Source organism: Lagenorhynchus albirostris, chromosome X, assembly GCF_949774975.1.
Source record: "Lagenorhynchus albirostris chromosome X, mLagAlb1.1, whole genome shotgun sequence".
Lineage (NCBI taxonomy): Eukaryota > Metazoa > Chordata > Mammalia > Artiodactyla > Delphinidae > Lagenorhynchus > Lagenorhynchus albirostris.
Window position 1 is genome coordinate 4,761,222 of NC_083116.1, and position 20,162 is coordinate 4,781,383.

General features: G+C 45.2%; 1 protein-coding gene across 1 annotated transcript in view; it reads right to left on the reverse strand.

Moving 5' to 3' along the window:
* The window catches only part of TMEM185A (transmembrane protein 185A), a 31,200-nt gene extending 14,345 nt beyond the window's left edge, over positions 1 to 16,855 (reverse strand). The window contains exons 1-2 of the mRNA XM_060137716.1: positions 16,688 to 16,855; positions 172 to 348 (exon numbers count right to left, since the gene is read on the reverse strand). Of these exons, the coding sequence (XP_059993699.1) occupies positions 172 to 348; positions 16,688 to 16,725 (215 nt within the window). The 5' untranslated portion in view covers positions 16,726 to 16,855. The remainder of the gene's footprint in view (positions 1 to 171; positions 349 to 16,687) is intronic.
* Positions 16,856 to 20,162: the final 3,307 nt, after the last annotated feature.

Here is a 20,162-nt window from a genome sequence, read left to right on the forward strand (position 1 = left end):
CTTAATTTTTAAAAACTTAAAACAGAACTCAGCTTGCCTATATTATAGTTCTTAGAAAACCTCAGAGAGGTAGAAAAGAAAATAGTCCTGACTTTTGATAAAGTGAAAAACAAGATACTGCCCCCCCTCGGCTCAGAGTAGAGACCAAAAGGTTTTATAAAGCAGTATTACCGATATTGGGGATTTCGTGCCCAGACTCCAGTTCCAACCGAGGCTCCAACAATGACCATTAACTTCCACAGCCATATTGGAGCAAAGACAGCCCAGTAACTCCACTGAATGATGCCATCCAGACGAAGGGCCAGCAACACAGAGAACAGCAGCAGACAGGCATAGATGAGGAATTTACTGGGAGAAAAGCAAAATGATTAAAGAGGATTCACACTTACAAATATGTGATATTAAAATGAGGAGTAATAACAACATTGCTTTCTAGCACACGAAAAGAGTCACTAATTCAATAATCATATATCAAAAATTCTATGTAGAAGACATACTGTTGTTAGAGGATAAGACAAATATAAAGAAGACTAAAATAAGTTTCCTGCTTTCCAGGGCTTCCTGGTAGGAGAGGGTCCACACAGAAACATATACTTACAGCACAGCATGGCCTGTGCCATAATGGTTCTATGGGTGGAGTGTGACGGCAGCCCAGAAGAAGAAATACGGATTCTGTCTGGGGGGACTGGGAAGCAGAGAGGTGATGACCCTGGAGCTGGTTCTGGAGGATACATGGAAAGCTGCCAGGCAGGAAAGGATAGGAGCTGAGGAAGCACTCCAAGCAGAAGGAACTAGCCATCAAGACATGGAGACTGAAAACAGTGGACAGGTTCAGGATATGGTCAAGTTCTGTCACTGACTAATTATTTGATTCTATTTTTAAACAGGTAGCCATCTGCCATATTCATATATAGTAATATTTTAGTATATGTATTATCCTTTTTGTGACTGGATTATACATATAAACATACACTCATATTTCACATAAAAGGGACTTCATGAAGAGGATGTTTTTAAAATATTAATTAGAAATTACATAGTTGAGGACTTCTACTTCCAGCTTTGATACAGTAAGAGGGATGGAGTTTTCCTTCCCACCTTAAACAAGAAACTGGACAAAATATATGAAACAACAGTTTTCAGACAGTGAACAACAGGCAGTGAAGGACCGTGATGGCAGAAAGAAAGAAAACAAAGGAGATAAACTCTATCAGTGCCCCAGCTTACTGCCTGGAGGCAATTTCCAGACTGCAGTAAGAAGGCAGTTAAAACCCAACCCCATTGACAATTACATGAAATATAAATGGTCTAAATACCAATTAAAAGACAAAGATTGTCAGGCTGGATTTAAAACAGCAAGAGAACTATATGCTATCTATAAGAAACCTACTTTATCTATCTACAAAGTGACAGATAGATAATAAGGACAGAAAAAGTTATACCAGGCAAACACTAACCAGAAGAAAGAGTGACTTTACTAATATCTGTTTTAGTCTTCTATTGCTGCTATAACAAATTACCACAAACTTAGCAGCTTAAAAGAACGCAAATTTATTATCTCACAGCTGTGTGTGTCAGAAGTCCAGACAGGCTTAGTTGGTTTCTCTGCTCAGAGTCTCATAAATTAAATCAAGATGTCAGTTGACTGGGCTCTTCTCGGGTGACTCTGGGAAGAATCTGTTTCCAAGTTCATTCAGGTTGTTGGCAATCCTGTTTCTTGTGGTTGTAGGGCTAAGATCTTAGTTTCTTTGCTGGCTGTCAGCTGGAGGCTGCCCTTAGGTCCTAGGGTTCTCTCTCTGAGAAGAACATAGGCCTCTACATTCAAAGCCAGCAGCAGCATATCGAATCTTTCTCATGCTTCTGACTTCTTTTGCCATATGGCTCCTGCTTCCAGAGAAAGTGCTATGCTTTTAAGACCTCATGTGATTAGATTGGGTCCACCTGGATAATCCAGGATAGTCTTCCTATCTTAAAGTCCACAACTGTGGTAGGCAGAATTCTAAATATGTTCCCCAAGATTCCTGTCCTCAGTTATTCAGTCAAGCACTAACCTACGTACTACCATGAAAGGACTCTGCAGATGGAATTAAGGGTACTAATCAGCCAACTTTAAAATATGGAGATTATCCCAGATTATCCAGTTGTGTCCAATGTAATCACATGAGCCCTTAAAAGCAGAAGAGGAAGGCATACAAGTAAGTCAGAGAGATGTGGCAGAAGAGGAGAGAGAAGGCAGAAGGGGAAGTCAGTGAGATTCCAAAAGTGAGAAGGACTCCACCTGCCTTTGCTGGCTTTGAAGATGGAGGACGGGAGTCATGAGCCAAGGAATGCAAGCCGACTCTAGAAGGTGAGAATAACTCCTAGTTGACAGCCAGCAAGGAAATGGGGTCGTTAGCCCTACAACCACGAGGAACTAAATTCTGACAACAACCCAAATGAGTTTGGAAGCAGATTAACCTCCAGAGCCTCAAGAAAGGTACAGAGCCCTGCTGACACCTTGATTCCAGCCTTGTGAGACTCTAAGCAGAAGATCCAACTGAGCCATGCTGTACCTGTACTTCTGACCTACAGAACTATGAGATAATAAGTTTGTGTAGTTTTAAGACACTAAATCTGTGGTAATTTGTCACGGATGCAATAAAAACTAATACTGTAACCTTAAAGACATCTGCAAAATCCCCTTTACCGTGTAACATAACATATTCATAGGTTCCAGGGCTTAATGGCCTGGATGTCTCTGGGGGAATCATTCTGCCTACCACAATGTAAGGTTTATATATATATATATATATATATATATTTTTTTTTTTTTTGGTACGCGGGCCTCTCACTGTTGTGGCCTCTCCCGTTGCGGAGCACAGGCTCCGGACGCGCAGGATCAGCGGCCATGGCCCACGGGCCCAGCCGCTCCGCGACACACAGGATCCTCCCAGACCGGGGCACGAACCCGCGCCCCCTGCATCGGCAGGCGGACTCCCAACCACTGTGCCACCAGGGAAGCCCTAAGATATATTTTTGAACAAGGAATATTACCAGGGACAAACAGGAGCATACATAATGATAAAGAGGTGATTTGTGTTGGAGGAGGATCTAGCAACTGTAAATATTTATGTACCTAATAGCAAAGCTTCAAAATACACGTAGAAAACATTAATAATTAAAACATTAAGGAGAAACAGAAAAATCCACAACTATTACTGGAAATTAACACTTCTCTCTCAGTAACTGATAGAACACATAGAGAATTACTAAGGATATACAAGTTTGTAATAACACTATCAACCAACATGACCTAATTGATATTGATAAAGCATTCCTCCCAACAACAGCAGAATACAAATTCAAGTGCAAATTTGGGTGCACATGGAACATTCACAAAGACAGACTGAATTCTGGGCCATAAAACAATCCTCAACAAATGTAAAAGGACTGAAATCATACAAAGTAAATCTCTAAGCACAATGAGATTAAACTAAAAGTCAATAACTTAAAGATATTTGAAAAATTCTCAAAATACTTACAAATTAAACAATACTCTTCTAAATAATCCATAGGTAAAAGAAAAAAAAACACAAGGAAAATTTTTAAAATTCTGGACTAAATGAAAGTGAAAACACAACATACCAAAATATGTGAGATATAGCTAAAGCAATACTTAAGGGGAATTTACAGCATCAAACGCTAAGTAGAAAAGTTCTCAAGTCAACGATCTATGATTCACCTTAAAAAACCAGGAAGAGAAGGAAATTTTAAAAAAATGAATGGAAGTAAATAATAAATATACACACAAATATCAATGAACTAAGTAAGAAACATGTTAGAGAAAAATCAATGAAACTAGGGACTTCCCTGGCAGTCCAGTGATTAAAACGTCACCTTCCATTGCAGGGGGTGCAGGCTCGATCCCTGGTCGGGGAGCTAAGATCCCATATGCCTTGCAGCCAAAAAGCCAAAACATAAAACAGAAACAATATTGTAACAAATTCAATAAAGACTGTAAAAATGGTCCACATAAGAAAAAAGAAATCAATGAAACTAAAAGCTGGTTCTCTGAAAAGATCAAGAAAATTGGTAAACCTATACCTAGAGTTATCAGAAAAGAAACAGTAGACACAAATTACCAATACAAAGAATGAAAGCGGGGACATCACTACAAATCCTACAAACATTACAGGGATTAGAAGTGGATATTATGAACAATTTTATGCACATACATTTCTTGAAATAAAGATATTATTAAAGTTCACACAAGAAGAAATATTTATATTCCTATATCTATTTAAAAAACTGAAATTGCAGTTGGACTCCTTCTCACAAAGAAAATGTCAGGGCCAGACAAAATCTACCAAACACATAAGGAAGAAATAGTACCAATTTTTCACAAACTCTTGCAGAAAAAGATGAGAGGGGAACATTTCCCAGTATTTTATGAAGCCAGCATTACCCTGATACCCAAACCTGACCAAGAAAGAAAACTACATACCAGTATCCTTCATGAAGACAGATGCAAAACCCCTAAAAAACAGGATATTGAATCCAGCAATATATAAAAAGGATATTACATTATGATTAAGTGTGCTTTAGCCAGGACTGCAAGTTTCACTTAACATTGGAAATCAGTTAATGTAACTCACTGTATTAATAGAATGAAAAAGAGAAGCCATATGATTATTCAATAGTTCCAGAAAAAACATTTGACATAATTCACTACTCACTCAAGATAAAAGCTCTAAACTAATTAGGGCTAGAAGGGTATCTAGAAAAAAACCTAGTTAAAAATGCTTAATGGTTAAAGACTAAATACCTTCCCCCTAAGACTGGAAACCAGGCAAGTATGTCCACTTCAATACATCTATTCAACACTGTACTGGAGGTTCTAGCCACAAATATAATACAAGAAAAAGAAATAAAGGGGATAAAGATTCAAAAGGAAGGAGTAAATCTGATATTTGCAGACAACATGATGTCTATGTAGAAAATCTTAAATACTCTACCAAAGAAGCTACTAAATCTAATAAGTGAATTTAGCAAAAGTTGCAGGATACAAGGTAAATATGCAAAAAAATGTACTGCATTTCTATATGCTAGCAATGAGAAAATGGACACTTTTAAAAAAAAAACTATCATTTACTGCAACTTTCCTATAAACCTAATAATATTTAAAATTAAAAGTTTATGAAAAACTACCATTGACAACAGTATCAAAATATGAAATACTTAGAGATAAATTTAACAAAATATGTGCAAGACATACTCCGAAACCTAACACTACCAAAAAATTAAAGATCTAAATAAATGGAGAGATACACCACTTTTATAGATTAAAAAAATCAATATTGTTAAAATTTACATCCTCTATTAGTTTCCTATGGTTGCTATAACAAATTACTATGAACTTGATGGTTTAAAACAATATACATTTATTCTCTTATAGTTCTGGAGGCTAAAGGTCCACAATGGGGTTCACTACATTAAAACTAAGGTGTCAGCAGAGCCATGTCTCCAGAGACTAGGGGAGAATCCATTCCTTGCCTTTTCAAGTTTCTAGAGCTGCATTCCTTGCACTACCTTGGGCCCCTTCCTCCATCATCAAAATCAGAAGGGCAGCATCTTCAAATCTCTTTCTCTGCCTCAATCGCATTGCCTTCTCCTCCTAATAGTATCTCCTTCTGCCTCCCTCTTATATGGAAACCCATGAATGCATTTAGGGCCTGCCTGGATAATCCAGAATACTCTCCCCATCTCAAGATCTTTAACTTAATTACATCTTTTGCCATATAAGATAATATTCACCTTTTTGCCACAGAAGCTAATATACACAGGTTCCATGGATTAGGAAGTAGGTATCTTTGAGGGACATTATTTAGCCTACCATACTCATCAGATTATTCAAAAGATTCAATGCATGTAGTCCCATTTTTGCTTTTGTTTCTCCTGCCTGAGGAGACATATCCAAAAAAATATTGCTAAGACTGATGTCAAAGAGCATACTGCCTATGTCTTCTTCTAGGATTTTTATGGTTTCAGGTCTTACATTTAAGTCTTTAATCCATTTAAGTCTTTAATCATTTCTGTATATGGTATGAGAAAGTAGTCTAGTTTGATAACATCTTACACTGTCAGAATGGCTATTATTAAAAAAAAGACAACAGATAACAAGTGTTGGTGAGGATGTGAAGAAAAGGGAACCCCTGTGCACTGTTGGCAGGAACATAAATTGGTGCAACCACTATGGAAAATGGTATAGAGGTTTCTCAAAAAATGAAAAATAGAACTACCATGTGATCCAGCAATTCCACTCCTGGAGATTTATCTGAAGAAAACAAAAACACCAATTCAAAAAGATATATGTACCCCTATGTTCACTGCAGCCTTATTTACAGTAGCTAAGATATAGAGGCACCCTAAGTGCCCACTGATAGATGAATGTTTAAAAAAGATGTGGAGTGTGTGTGTGTGTGTGTGTGTGTGTGTGTAATGAAATATTACTCAGCCACAAAAAAGAATGAAATCTTGTCATTTGTGACAACATGGATGAACCTACATGGTATTATGCTAAGTGAAATAAGTCAGACAGAGAAGGACAAATACTGTATAAGTGCATTTATATGTGGACTCTAAAAAAAGCAAATTAACAAACATAACAAAACAGAGTCATAGATACAGAAAATAAACAGGTGGTTGCCAGAGGGGAGGAGAGGAAAGGAGGAGAGAAATAAGTGAGGGAGATTAAGAAGTACAACTTCCAGCTACAAAATAAATGAGTCATGGGTATGAAATGTACAGTGTGGGGAATATAGTCAAAAATAATATAATATCTTTGAATAGTGACAGATGGTAACTAGACTTATTGTGGTGATCATTTAAGAATGTATAGAAATATAGAATCACTATGTTGTACACCAGGAACTAACATAATCTTGTAGGTCAATTATACCTCAAAAACAAACAAACCGATAGAAAAAGAGATTAGATTTGTGGTTACCAGAGGTCGGGGTTAGGGGAGGGGGAATTGGATGAAGTCAGTCAAAAGGTAGAAACTTCCTGTTATAAGATAAATAAGTATTAGACAGGTATTTTACAACATGATAAATGTAATTAACACTGCCATATGTTACACATGAAAGTTGTTAAGAGAGTACATCCTAAGAGTCCTCACCGCAATGAAAAATATATTTTTTCTTTTTCTTTTCTTTTGTATCTATATGAGATGATTAATGGTCACTAAACTTACTGTGGTAATAATTTCATGATGTATGTAAGTCAAATCGATATGCTGTATCTAAGCTTACACAGTGCTGTATGTCACCTATATTCCAATGAAACTGGAAGAAAAAAACACAATAAAGCAAGGCGCAATAAAGCGCAATAAAACGAGGTGTGCCTGTATGCATTTAAGGTTCCACCATGTCTTTTTATGGCTTGATAGCTCATTTCCTTTTAGTGTTAAACAAGATTCCACTGGAATAAATAATAAACCACAGTTTATTTATCCATTCACCCTTTGAGGGACATCTTGGTTGCTTCCAAGTTTTGGCAACTATGAATAAAGCTGCTATAAATATATATAAAAAAAAGATTCAGTGCAATGCCAATGAAAATCCAAGCAGCCTCTTCTGCAGAAACTGACATACTCGCTCTAAAAATTATATGAAAATGCAAAAGACCTCAAATGGGCAGAACAATTGTGAGAAAGAACAAAGTTGGAGAAACTATACTTATACTGTATGTTTTCATGGCTTACTATAGAGCTACAGTAATCAAGACAATGTAGGATTAGCATCAGGAGAGACACAGAGAACAGAATAGAGTCCAAAAACATGCCTGTACATACATGGGAAAAGGTGCCAAGGCAATTCAATAGAGAAACAATTGGGCTTCTATAAATGGTGCTGAAACAACTGGACAGATGGGAAAAATGAACCTAGACTCTTAACCTCACAGCATATGACAATCGTTGCTAAGGAGGTAGAGCAAATGGAACCCTCATATATTGCTGGTAGGAATGCAGTGTAGCCACTTTAGAAAGCACTTTGGTAGTTTCTCATAAAGTTAAGTATACCCTTACTCTACAGCCCAGCAATCCCATACCTAGGTATTTACTTAAGAAAAAGGAAAACATATGTCCACACAAAGACTTGTGTTCAAATGTTCAAAGCAGCTTTATTTATAATAGCCACTGGAAACAACCCAAGTGTCCAAAAACTGCTGAATGGTTAAACCAACTGAGGTATGTCTATTCAAATGGAATACTAATCAGCAGGAAAAAGGAACAAACTAGGGATGCATGCAACAACATGGATAACCTCAAATGCACTATACTAAGTAAAATAACTCAGACTGAAAACACAACACACTGTGTGACTCCACTTATGTGACATTGTGGAAAAGGCAAAAGTATAGATACAGAAAACAGATCACCCGTGATTACCCGTGGCTGTGTTGGGGGAAAGGATGACTACAAAGGCACACGAGGGAAGATTTTGCAGTGACAGAACTTTTCTATATCTCTGTCTTTGGGTGGTGCTTACACAAGTGAATGGGTTTATCAAAACTCATAGGACTGTGCACTAAAAAACGGTAAAATTTACTGCATGTTAAACATACTTCAATAAACCTGGCCTATCTATTCATCTATCTAATGTAAATTGACAGAGCCATTTTGTGGAACAGTATGGAAGCTCTTTAAAAAACTAGAAATAGGGCTTCCCTGGTGGCGCAGTGGTTGAGAGGCCACCTGCTGATGCTGGGGACACGGGTTCTTGCCCCGGTCCGGGAAGATCCCACATGCTGCGGAGTGGCTGGGCCCGTGAGCCATGGCCGCTGAGCCTGTGCATCTGGAGCCTGTGCTCCGCAACGGGAGAGGCCACAACAGTGAGAGGCCCGCGTACCGCAAAAAAAAAAAAAAGTCAAACCAATTAGAAGAAAGGAGATGACACAGGTTTATTGTGACTGAGTAAGGACAAGAGAAGCAGTTTACTAGGACAGTAATTTGATCAATTAGACTTCAAAACAAAAAGCATTAAAATGACTAATAAAGAAAATCTAAATAATGAAAATCTAACAACATGACCATAGAATATGGAAATAATCTGACAATATTTCTTGTACAAATATACCAATATACATTGTGGGCTTCTACATGCTACTGTTAAATCATGACAGATAAAGCAGACAAAGTTCCTAAGGAAATTATGGAAATGAACGCTAGAGTAGATAAAAATAGCATGGTTCTATCAAAGCAAACAAAAGATACTTTCTTTACATGTGTACAGAATTTTTCCAGAGGGAAAAAAAGGATCATGGGGCATCAATACAAAATACACACAAATCTAACTTAAAACTTTAAAAACTGTTTGAGCGTGTGGGAAAGAAACAGTCTCTGCCCCGAAGATGCTCAAAGACTAAGAGGAGGAGAGGGGGATCAAGCAACTATATATCATGGCAAACTGGGACATGGAAGGTTCATTTCCCTGGGAGAGCTGGGAAAGGAGGTGGGGTCTGGGGATAGGGAATTCCAGAAAAAGGGAAGACGATTCTTTAAAGCATGAGACAGTATTTTGTACCCCAGGAGACTAGAACACGTGGAGTACGTTCTGTAAATCTTGGGGTGGGGAGTGCTGGGGAGACAGGAGAAAAGGCACCAGAGGAAACAAGGGAAAGGTAGAATGGGGGATTTGAATATCAAGGTAAAGTCCTTAGAATTTATTACTAGGCAATAGGGGGCCACTGAAGATTTTCTGAGCAAAAGAGTGACAGAAGGTAGAGAAGAGTGTGTAAGGTAGATTGTAGTTGGTAGAGACTGGAGGCAGAAATTCTACACAAGTCATAATAAACTGACAAAATAGACTGAAAATTGCCTAACCTGGGACTTCCCTGGTGGTGCAGTGGTTAAGAACCCACCTGCCAATGCAGGGGACACGGGTTCGAGCCCTGGTCCGGGAAGATCCCACGTGCCACGGAGCAACTAAGCCTGTGCGCCGCAACTACTGAGCCTGCACTCTAGAGCCCGCGAGCCACAACTACTGAAGCCTGCGAGCCACAACTACTGAAGCCCGCATGCTGCAACTAGTGAAGCCCACGCACCTAGAGCCCATTCTCCGCAACGAGAAGCCACCACAATGAGAAGCCCTCGCACTGCAAAGGAGAGTAGCCCCCGCTCGCCACAACTAGAGAAAGCCCGCACACAGCAATGAAGACCCAGTGCAACCCAAAAAAATAAAGAAAATAAAATAAATCATGATAACTGTAGAGAAAAAAAAGTGATAAAAAGCTCCAAATATAAAAAAAAAATTTAAATAAAAATAAAAAAAGCCTAAACTACTATGAGTTACTTTTCAAGAAACATTCAGACCAGAATCCAAGCATAGAAACAGACTGCTGAATTCTCCACAAATCAGCAAATGGAGGTTCCAATGGATATTCTGGCATCAAACCACTGCTTCCTTAATTTCACTTTTCCAATTACACCTTAAAAGGGAATTTACCCCACTTTCATCTGAGTCTGTAATGCCAGTACAAGATCACTGAGTAGTGTCACGTGGGTCAAACTACAAAGCTAGTATCCTCTCTGAAATGTACACAGAGCTTTCTGCTTGAGCCTCAAATTCCCTCTCTCCACCTTGGGGGGAAGGGAAAAAGGATTTAGGGAGGGAGGGAATATACCTAGTAAAGAGATGACACTGTGCGTATAAACGTTCTATTATCTTGTTTTCCGCAAGTCAAAAGAATGCAGCTGGACTCTTTTTAGACCCATCAGTTTTCTCCAGTGGAAGCCGCTGGCTTTAACTGGAGCAGGCACACATGCACGCACACATGGTCTGGGTGACCATCCCTGTGAGCGCCTCTCTGTCTACAACTTTAGAGAATAGCTCCAACTGACAAACTGCTAATTGCCACTCTCCCAACGTTTCAAAGGAACTGCACCTCTTACACTGAGCAGAACCTTATGAACAAAATTTAAAGTCATTGACTGACAAGAAAGTACAAAAGCCAAATAAAAACAAATCACTCTTGAGGAGGACTAGACAGAGCCCAGGCCTGTGGGAACTGTTTCCCAGCTGTGTGGTTGTGCGTGGGTCACTCTCTCCTCATCGGGTTGCTCCTATATCGACTCATGGAGATAAGGGGATATGAGAGCCCTGTGTAAATGATGGATTTTACCCATTTTAGCTGCTACTAGTATTACAAGAGAAAAGTTATGACAATCTCATTTAGCCATCATTTTTCTCACTATTAGGTCATAGGTGACAAACTACGAATTGTCAGTTATAAAGAGCCTGTCTCCAGAGTTGAAGGCTTTCATCTTCAATTCTAGTCTCCTCGTACAGGCATGGCCTATGATCAGGCAACGCAATTAGAAACCCCAAGCTCAATACTGGGAAGCTTCACTCCCGAAGTCCTAGGAAACTACCTAAAATCCCTCAGTCCACTGTCTCTCCCCTACAACAGAGTTCCCCCATGGCTCACGTCTACCTGTACTCAACATCCACTCACTCAGCACATTTCTCGAACACCTCACCATTCTGGCCTCCAAAGAACTCACAGCCAAGAAAAACATGCGTGTAATTAGCCAGTAATGGGAATGACATTTTTGAAACCAGAAACTCTGCATTCAAATGAGACGTGTAAGTAAGTAATGGGAATGATAGTTTTGAAACCAGAAATTCTGCATTCAAATGAGACATGTCTCCTTTAAACAGTCCCCCTGGGAGACAATGCACTAATTCCACTTCCTTGCTCAAACCATCTTTGGAGCTTTCCTCCTGGAATCGCCTTGAGAGCCTGCGGTCCGTTCATTTGAATACCCCCAGTGGTGCCAAATCTTCACTGAGAGTGGATTTTTGGAAACGGCCAAAAGTCAGTCAGAGCCAAGTTTAGTGGATAGGATGTGTGATCAAACTAGGCAGCACTATTTTGGTTAAAAAATGATATATGATTATAAAGCAATGAGACGGATTTGCTTCCAAGGAAATTTCAAATGAGTAACAAGGGGTATGAGCAATGGAGTAGGTATATATTTACCTTTTCCCTAAGTAACTTCTTTGAAAGATAATACTCATTTAGATGCGTAAGCTCGAATACAAGGTTTGCTTTGCTTAATCACAACTCATAAACAGAAGGCTCCTTAGTATGTCGGACCTCCTATGCCACGGCTGGGGTGGGCAGATGCTACTAAATCAGAAGGGGGGCATATGAATACCGGAAAGAGCACAGGTTTCAGAAGGAAACCAACTTGTTCGACTCCTGACTTGGCCCCTCACCGCCTGTGTGACTTCAGGGAATTCACAAGCTAAGACTCTGCAAAACAAGGCTGATATCGAACTCAGAGGGCTGTTGTGAAGGTTCAAGATAATGGGTGCGGAGCAGTGATACTGTGCCTGGCACGTGGTAGGTGTCCCAGAAGTCACAGCTATTATTAATAACCTCAGTATAATCAACAAGCTTTTCTTACTATAGGTAGTTTGAGGTGACAGAATGACAGATAAACAGACAGTTGGGTGGTGAAGAGTTCATTAACAGTACCAACATACACTCACTATTGATGGGTCTGGAGCCTGCTTTAAAAAAAAAACAGTAATGTGTCAAAAACATTTACAGTAATTGTTAACACTATGCATAGTATTTTTAAGTCACGTGACAAGCGTTGCCCGCAATGCCCCTACCACACTGACCTTGCAGCACTGCCTTAACACACCAGGCCCTCCCATGACCCCGCGCCTCTGCATACTTTGTCCCTTCTAAGATGCCTTTCCTGCCCTCTTGTCTGACAAAAGCCTATAACTATATGCTTCAGAATCGAGCTGTGGAACCTTCCCTGTCCACGCTACACAGAATTAGTGGCTCTGCCCCTTGTGTCCCCGCAGCATTTGGTTCTTTGGTTCTTGTGCCTGGAACGCCTTGTCCCGTGTTGAATTTTAATGTTTCCATTTCTGCTTCGCCCTCCGGGCTCGAGCGGGCAGGGGCCACGTCCCATTCACTCCTGTGCATTGGGCACCCGGCACATCTCTGGCACACAGCAGGAACCAGGGAGATGTGTGATGAAGTAATGCTTTACATATACTTTACAAACGCCTCTTAAAGGGCAGGTAGCTGCCTGTTGTTAATTACCCGCAATCACATTCATGTTTCCAGACTTCAAATAAGAGACAAGATCACTCACACAGACTCCAGAATGGCTTTAGATGTTGCAGCATATGGAAGCTTCTAAATGCTACTGACCTCAGGACCCCATCCCCACACGACGGAATGCTCAGAGCAGCGCTCCTCAGCCTTTGTCCCCGTCCAGGACACCTGCGGGATGCACCACACTCCATCTGGAGCTCACTGCGGCTGACTCAGAAGTTCTAGCAGAGTTCTCACAGCCTTCGAGCACTGCCTGGCTACCAGGGCTGAAGGGCCTTCTCTGAGCCAGCAACTGCACAAGGCAGCAGAGACTCCCAAGGCTCCGTGGTGCGGACAGGGTGCCGGCTTAATGCCACCTACTCCCAGATCTCTAGCTCCCAGGAACACCTCACGATCCAAGTTTGTCAATTCCGTATACTTCTAGGAGTTTGCCTATTCAATAGGTAGGGCTCCCTAGCTGTTAGGAAGCCTTGGGCATTCAGGGAAGGACTTGGTGGGTCCGGGGTGTCTGTTTCAGCAAGCCTTAACCTATGTAACTAAAAAGAAGCTCATGATCAACCAGTTCTGAGCCAGATGGAAATAGGCATGTGAGTGTTGACAGCTGTGAATCATTCTCTGTCAGTGTAGTTTTCCAGAGCCTTGGCAATACAGCAGCGGATTCAGACTCCCAAGATCAAAAGGTTGGAAAGGAGATCTGGAGCCATGGCCCATGCCTTGGGGCCCACCAAACCGTGACAGTGACTATTCCTGAGACATACACAAGCCACAGAGTCAAGGCAGCCGTGGTCTGCTTAGTGTCGTGGTGTTCCCAGCTCGCCAATGGAATGGCTGCATCCTGAAGGAGGGAAGAAGGTGAGAGGAAAGAGAACCAGGCCGCAGACCACGAGGAAGGCAGTGACTCTGGAGAGTGAGTCGTTCGTTCATTCATTCATTCATCCATCCATCCCACAAATACTTTTTGAGCCAGGTACTACTCCAGATATGCAGGGTACCATAACACGCAGAGTCATGGCCCTGCCCCCATGGAGCTTAGAGTTTCATAGGGGAGACAGGCATTAGTCAAACAAGGGTACAGATGAGTGTAAGATGGAGGAACACAGCACACTACGCAGACTGTACAAACAGGGCGCAGTGCGCTGGGCGGGGAAGTCAGAAAAGCTGCCCTCAGCAAGCAACAAGTGAGCTGAGATCTCAAGGAGAAACAGAAGCTAACAAGGTAAGGAGGAGAGGAGAGAGAGGGAAACACTCCCGGCAAATAGAACAGTATGTGCTAAGGTGCTGGGCTAGGAGGGAGGTGTTGAACTGGCTCTGAATTCCAGGCGGGGAGCGAGGAAGCAGCATCAGGGTTTGAGGCCCTGGCACAAGGTTTCCTCCTGTCTCCAGCCCTCGGTTTGCTCTTCGAGCTGTCTGGAAGGTCCTCCTCAGCATGGAGCAAAAACTAAAGAACAATGTCGAAAACGAGGTGTGCCCACAAGACATGACACACCACCAGCTGAGAACCGGCACCTGCCGACATCAGCTGGCCACCGCCTCAGGAGTCCCCACTGTGAGGAAACATGGCTCTCTCCCACTGACTCAACACGGCATCAGGAAAATGAAAACGAAAATGGCATCCTATAAAAGATCTTCAAACTTTTCAGGGAGATGTGCATCTCAATCCCAATAGAATTAAAGGGTTGATAAGTACGTTGATGTTGACTATAAACCTGTTTAGATACCTGGTATTTAATTGTCATTTTCCTGTGCCAATTTCCGGGGGCGGGGCGGCGGGGGGGCAGAAAGAAGCTACTACAGGAAAAAACGGTTAAGGATGCTATCCGGGCAGCACTATTTTGTTTCAGCAAGTGCTCTCTGTGGCTTCCGAATGATCTGTCACCTTGCAAAGTTGTCCTGGAACTTTCTACTTGTAAAGCGCTTTGCAATCAATCATTAATTTGGCCTCTCTATCCTGCTGAGAGATTATACTCATTCTGCCTATAAAACAGACAGATAAGTGAGTGGCCCAAGGACACAAAACAATTCAGCTTTTACTTATCTTTCTTATCACCATCGTCAAACAATGTAGATACACAAGGCCTATCCAACTCCGGCACCAGCCCTGCTACCCTGGAGACCAATCCTAACCCCTAGGAACAGCAGAGGAAGGCGCTGCAGTCAGTTCTCAGTTACCTGCTCTCAACAAGCTCCTCTATGCAGAGCGCCTTCAAGGCCAACAGTGATAATGACTGCACTGTGATGGGGACACTGGCCCTCCAGACTAAACAGAACATGAACTCGGTAGTGCTCAAAGAGCAATAAGAGCACCCAGTAAGTCACAATGGCTCGAACCTTAAAATGTCAGCGTCCCTAAGGAGGCTGCACTCCCAACACACACACACACACACACACACACACACACACACACACACACACACTCATCCTCTCTCTCTCCCAAGACACGCCCCACAAGCAGCCTGGAAGGTGGTCTCCACTGGGCTCCCACAGCACAACACTGCACTGTGCTGTCAATCATCTATTGGCCTGCCCTTCTCCACCCTCACGCTGGGCCCTCTCAGCAGCTGAAGCAGACGGCATGGGACCCGGCATAGGAAAGGTTTATTGAGTGCGTGCCTTCCACCACCAAATAAGGGAGCTAGGCACTCCCTTCACAGAGCAGTGGACTTCGGAGATCAGCTAGGCCAACTCCTTATTTTTCAGATGAGCAGAGGATCCCCCAGTTACATACGGCCTGCTCTCCAATCCAGGTCTTTAGGTTCAGTTTTGTTCCACAAACATTTGATAAGTGCCTACTATGTGTCAGACACAGTGGGAGCTGCGGGGAATAGAGATTTGAGCAGGAGACGGTCTCTGCTTTAGGGAGTTCACAGCCTGGGGAGGTAAGAGAGTTACAGAACACTTGGTCAAGTCCAAGGACAGACGCTCGATTCCTTAGCCAGTGTTCCTTCCCTCCAGTCCACTGGCTAGTCCCCATCTGGGAAACAGGACAGCAATATCTGCTTCCTGCAAATAAACTTACAGTCAAGACTGATGAGAAAACGTGTACGGAAAATTGTCAGGTTTACCCCCCAAAAGCGTTATGTAAGGTCCTGCCATACCCTGACACGGACTCCAAGGATTCAACAGTGTTTCGGACATCAGTTCCACAAAGAAGCAAACAAGCGAGGGATGGGCATACGCCCAAGGGAAACCTCAAGGGCTTGGAGGAACTGTAGGAAACAGCTGGGGTGGTGGGTAGGGGTGTCGAGTCAAGTGAACCGGCCCTGGCGCGGGGAACGCATGGCAGGCAGCGGGTGCCAGAAGATGGAGCCGAGAGAGGGAAGTTGGGACAGCGACGAGGGAGGGAGGGCAAGCGGAGAGGCGCGGGGTTCCCGCGGGGCGGGGACCGCGGCCGGGAGGTTCTAGATGGGGCGGCGGGCCGGGGGCTGAAGGCAGCGGGCGCGGGAGGAGGCAGCGGGCCGGCGCCGAGGCCGATCGGTTCTCCGGGGAGGCTCGGGCAGGCCCCGCCGCCCGCCACAGCATCCCGGACGCCGTGCCTCCCCGAGCCGTGCGGGCGACGCCTCACCTCGGGTTGAAGTCCTGGAAGAGGCCCCTCAGGTTCATGGCGGAGAACTTCACCGCGCCGTCCTCCTCCTCCTCCCCCCGCCCCCCGCGCCGCGCAGCCTGCACGTTACAGCGGGTTCATGGTGCCAGCGCGAGCCGCGTCCCAGTTGCCGCCGCCGCCGCCGCCGCCGCCGCCGCCGCCGCCGCCGCCGCCGCCGCCGCCGCCGCCGCCGCCGCCGCCGCCGCCGCCGCCGCCGCCGCCGCCGCCGCCGCCCTGAGAAACCTGAGCCGCACCTCCCACCCCTCCTTCCGGGCTTCCGTAGGCCGCCGCGCATGCGCCCCGAGCCCCGCCCGGCAGGCCCGAGCAGTGCCGCGAGCGGCGCGCGATGGCGCTTTCCCGGCTCACAGTGCGCGGAGGCCCCGGCCCTCGGCTCCGCGCCCGGAGGAGGAGACGGCGGGGGCGACGGAGGCTGGAGGGACCGGGAACCCGGGGTAGGGCGCGGAGAGCCGAGCGGGATCGCTGACTCGGCGCAGGCCTGCGGGGAGCGAGCGCGTCGCCGGCGAGTCCCGCGAGGAGGTCTTCACGGACACCTGTCACCTTGGCCCGCGCTGCCTTCTGGAGGTTCTCCAGCGAGAACTGAGCCTTGGGGCTAGTGGCCCCGGGTGACACGTTGCATTTTGGCCATCTCCTCCCAGGCCTTCACCTGTCAAATCTGTCAGTGACTGCGTCCCAACTTCCCTCCCAAGGCCCAGGCCAGCGCGTGGAGATATGCTGGCAGTCCCAAGCTCAGGCTACCCTGCACCAGTCATCTGCCCTCCCTACCGCCTTCCCCTCCTCGGTTGCCTCTCTCCGTTGGCAGCGGACCTGTTCACTGGGTTGGCGGGGGTGAGGGTAGGGGTGCCCAAACTGGAAATGTGGAAGCCATCCTCGCTTTGCTAACCTAGTTCAGAGACTCTTTGCCTCCTGCCCAGACTCTCTGGTCACCTCCCACCCGGCCCAGCTCTTTCTCCACTCTAAGCCATGCTATTTATAACTGCCAGGTTCGTTTTCTGTGGGCAAGTCAACATCTTTGAGCCTCATTTTTTCTCCTCTGCAAAATGGAGATGATAAAGTCTACTTCCTAAACTTGTTGGGAAGATTCAATGAGCTAGCGTGCATAACACACTGCCTGGTGCACGCTAGGTGCTCAGAGAATGCTGTTGCTATCTGGTGCTCCTTCAGGGGCCTACCTCCTCAAGGATTCTGTTTACTTTTGGAATTAGAGAGCAGGACAAGCTCACGGCAGGTGGCCTGGTCTACCTTCTTCACTTCGCCTGATTTAAGAGTTTTCCATGAGCACAGCAATCCCTTAGACATTACTCTGTATCATTATGGATAATAGCTGCACTTTGTAACAATAGCAGAATTTCACAAACGGCAATTTTATAGGACTTAGCCCTGGGGGCAGCTTGAGAAGATCACGATTATGGTAGTCATACTTTGCCATGATGGTATCACCTTTCTTCTGTGAACCTGCAAACATTTCACAAGTAGTAATTAGGTTTCCCAAACCCACCGGGGAGTGGGTATTATTATATGAGCTGTTTCTAAGGATGAATAACCTGAATCAAGTTTGTTAGCTGCTGAAGCACCAGAACCCTGTCCCAGAGTTTTGGTCTAGCTCCCCTGCCCATCCTCCAAGTGGAGTCTGGTGTGTACCCCTGAGGAGGTTCCCAATGAACATACAAATACAGAAGAGAAAGCTGAGGCATAGAGAAGCTTGTATAATGTGCCCTGAGCTGCCCAGCTACTAAGGATGTAGGACTTGGCGTCCTGCCGAACCTGCAGCCCATACTCTGCAAAAAAGAGGTACTTGCCAGTGACCAGATTGGCCAGCACCACCTTAATTACTGGTGGCCTCACCCCAAATAGGCATTAAGAGTGAGATTGTTTGTCAGTTCAGACACTTGAATAACAGACACTGTTGCCCTTTCAAGAGCTTCACAGACAGAGACCAGGCGGGCTGCTCAGGGTCCGGAGCCTCAAGGGCAGGCACTACTTTGGTGAGGTCCCAGGGGGTCCCAGAGCTGACCCACTGCTCTGCAAGCCCGCAGTACCCCCTCAACCTGAGATGACCAGGCCAACTGTCAATGTATTGTTTTGCTCTGACAAGCCAAATTGCCAAGGGAGCATAGAGGCCCGTCCACGAGGACATATGGGAAGAATTGGACTACCCAAGGCTTCCCATCCTCAACCTTCGAGAAGTGGATGAACCTAGACTGCCTCAGCTTTACTGGCGGCCCAGCCATGTCCTCTCCTGGTGCTCCCATGGAAATAAGAATCAGAACATCCAGGCTTCCCTCTTGTCCTCTCTCCAACAAGTACAAAAGACCCCGCTGCCCATCTGCTGCCCACCTCAGACCACTTGCTCAATGTACCACCCTGGGCAGTGGCCCAAAGCTTCCCTGGCCTGTGTGGACAGACCCATGAGGGACCTGAACATTGAGGAAAGACCCTGAGCCATGCATAGGATGACACCCTCATCATCTCTAGCTAACCCGGACTGGCCACCAAATTTCAGGGCCACCTTACTTAGAGATTCCCAACAATCTTCATACAAAGGCATGAAATGGCTCTGGATTGAAAAGGCATGAGCCCCAGATAAGCCAGAAAGCAGTTGGTGGCTCGTCCAATTCAACATTCATATTGACTCCAATGTGATGGGGTGGAGGGTGGGCTTCTGAAGAGCAGGGCCCTGAAAGGAGAGAATTCTGCTGCCTTCAGACAGTCTGGTCATGGAGGAACTGGGTCAGGGGAGGAAGTGGCTGGGGCCCAGGGCTCCGCGCTGCCAGGGCTCCGCCCCCAGGCCACTGCAGCAGCAGAGTGGAGGGGGCATGGAATTAGAGGACTTAGACCAGCTTCACCGCCGCTCCACTGGAGGGAGGGACAGCTGGGAGCCAATCCCTGGCCATGCCGGGGGGCCTACCCCAGGGTTCCTGGGGGACCAGCTTGACAGCTTCTTCAGCCGGGAGCCTGTGGCTACAGGCTGACCCTCTCTGGACCTGAAAGTCTCCACTCTGAGCTCCTGAAAGGCTACACCCTTAATGCCACCAATGAGAAAATCCCTGGAGTCCCTGGAGTTCCCAAGACTCCACTTACAAGGTGCCTCCCCCCAGAGCTTCCGTAGAGGGCCCTTGTTTCTGGCTACTTTAGCTTCACTTGCTAAGTGTGCCGTCTTTCTGGTACTGAAAGCTCCCTGGCAGGTGGTTGGAGCCTGGCAGGGGGTGTGGCAGAACACAGGGGCTGTGTCTGGGGGCCCGAGGAGCTGGGGGAGGGGCTGGGGTGCAGTGGAAGGGACTGAGGCAGTAGGATCTTTGGTTCTGCTTGGATTGCAGCTGCCCCCATCTTCCTCCAGAGCCCAGAAGGGGCCACCCCTCACTGGGGAGGCTTCCCTCGGGACTTGCAAACTGCAGCTGCCGAGACAAGAGGGAGACAGGGGCGTCTCAAGGCCCCACTG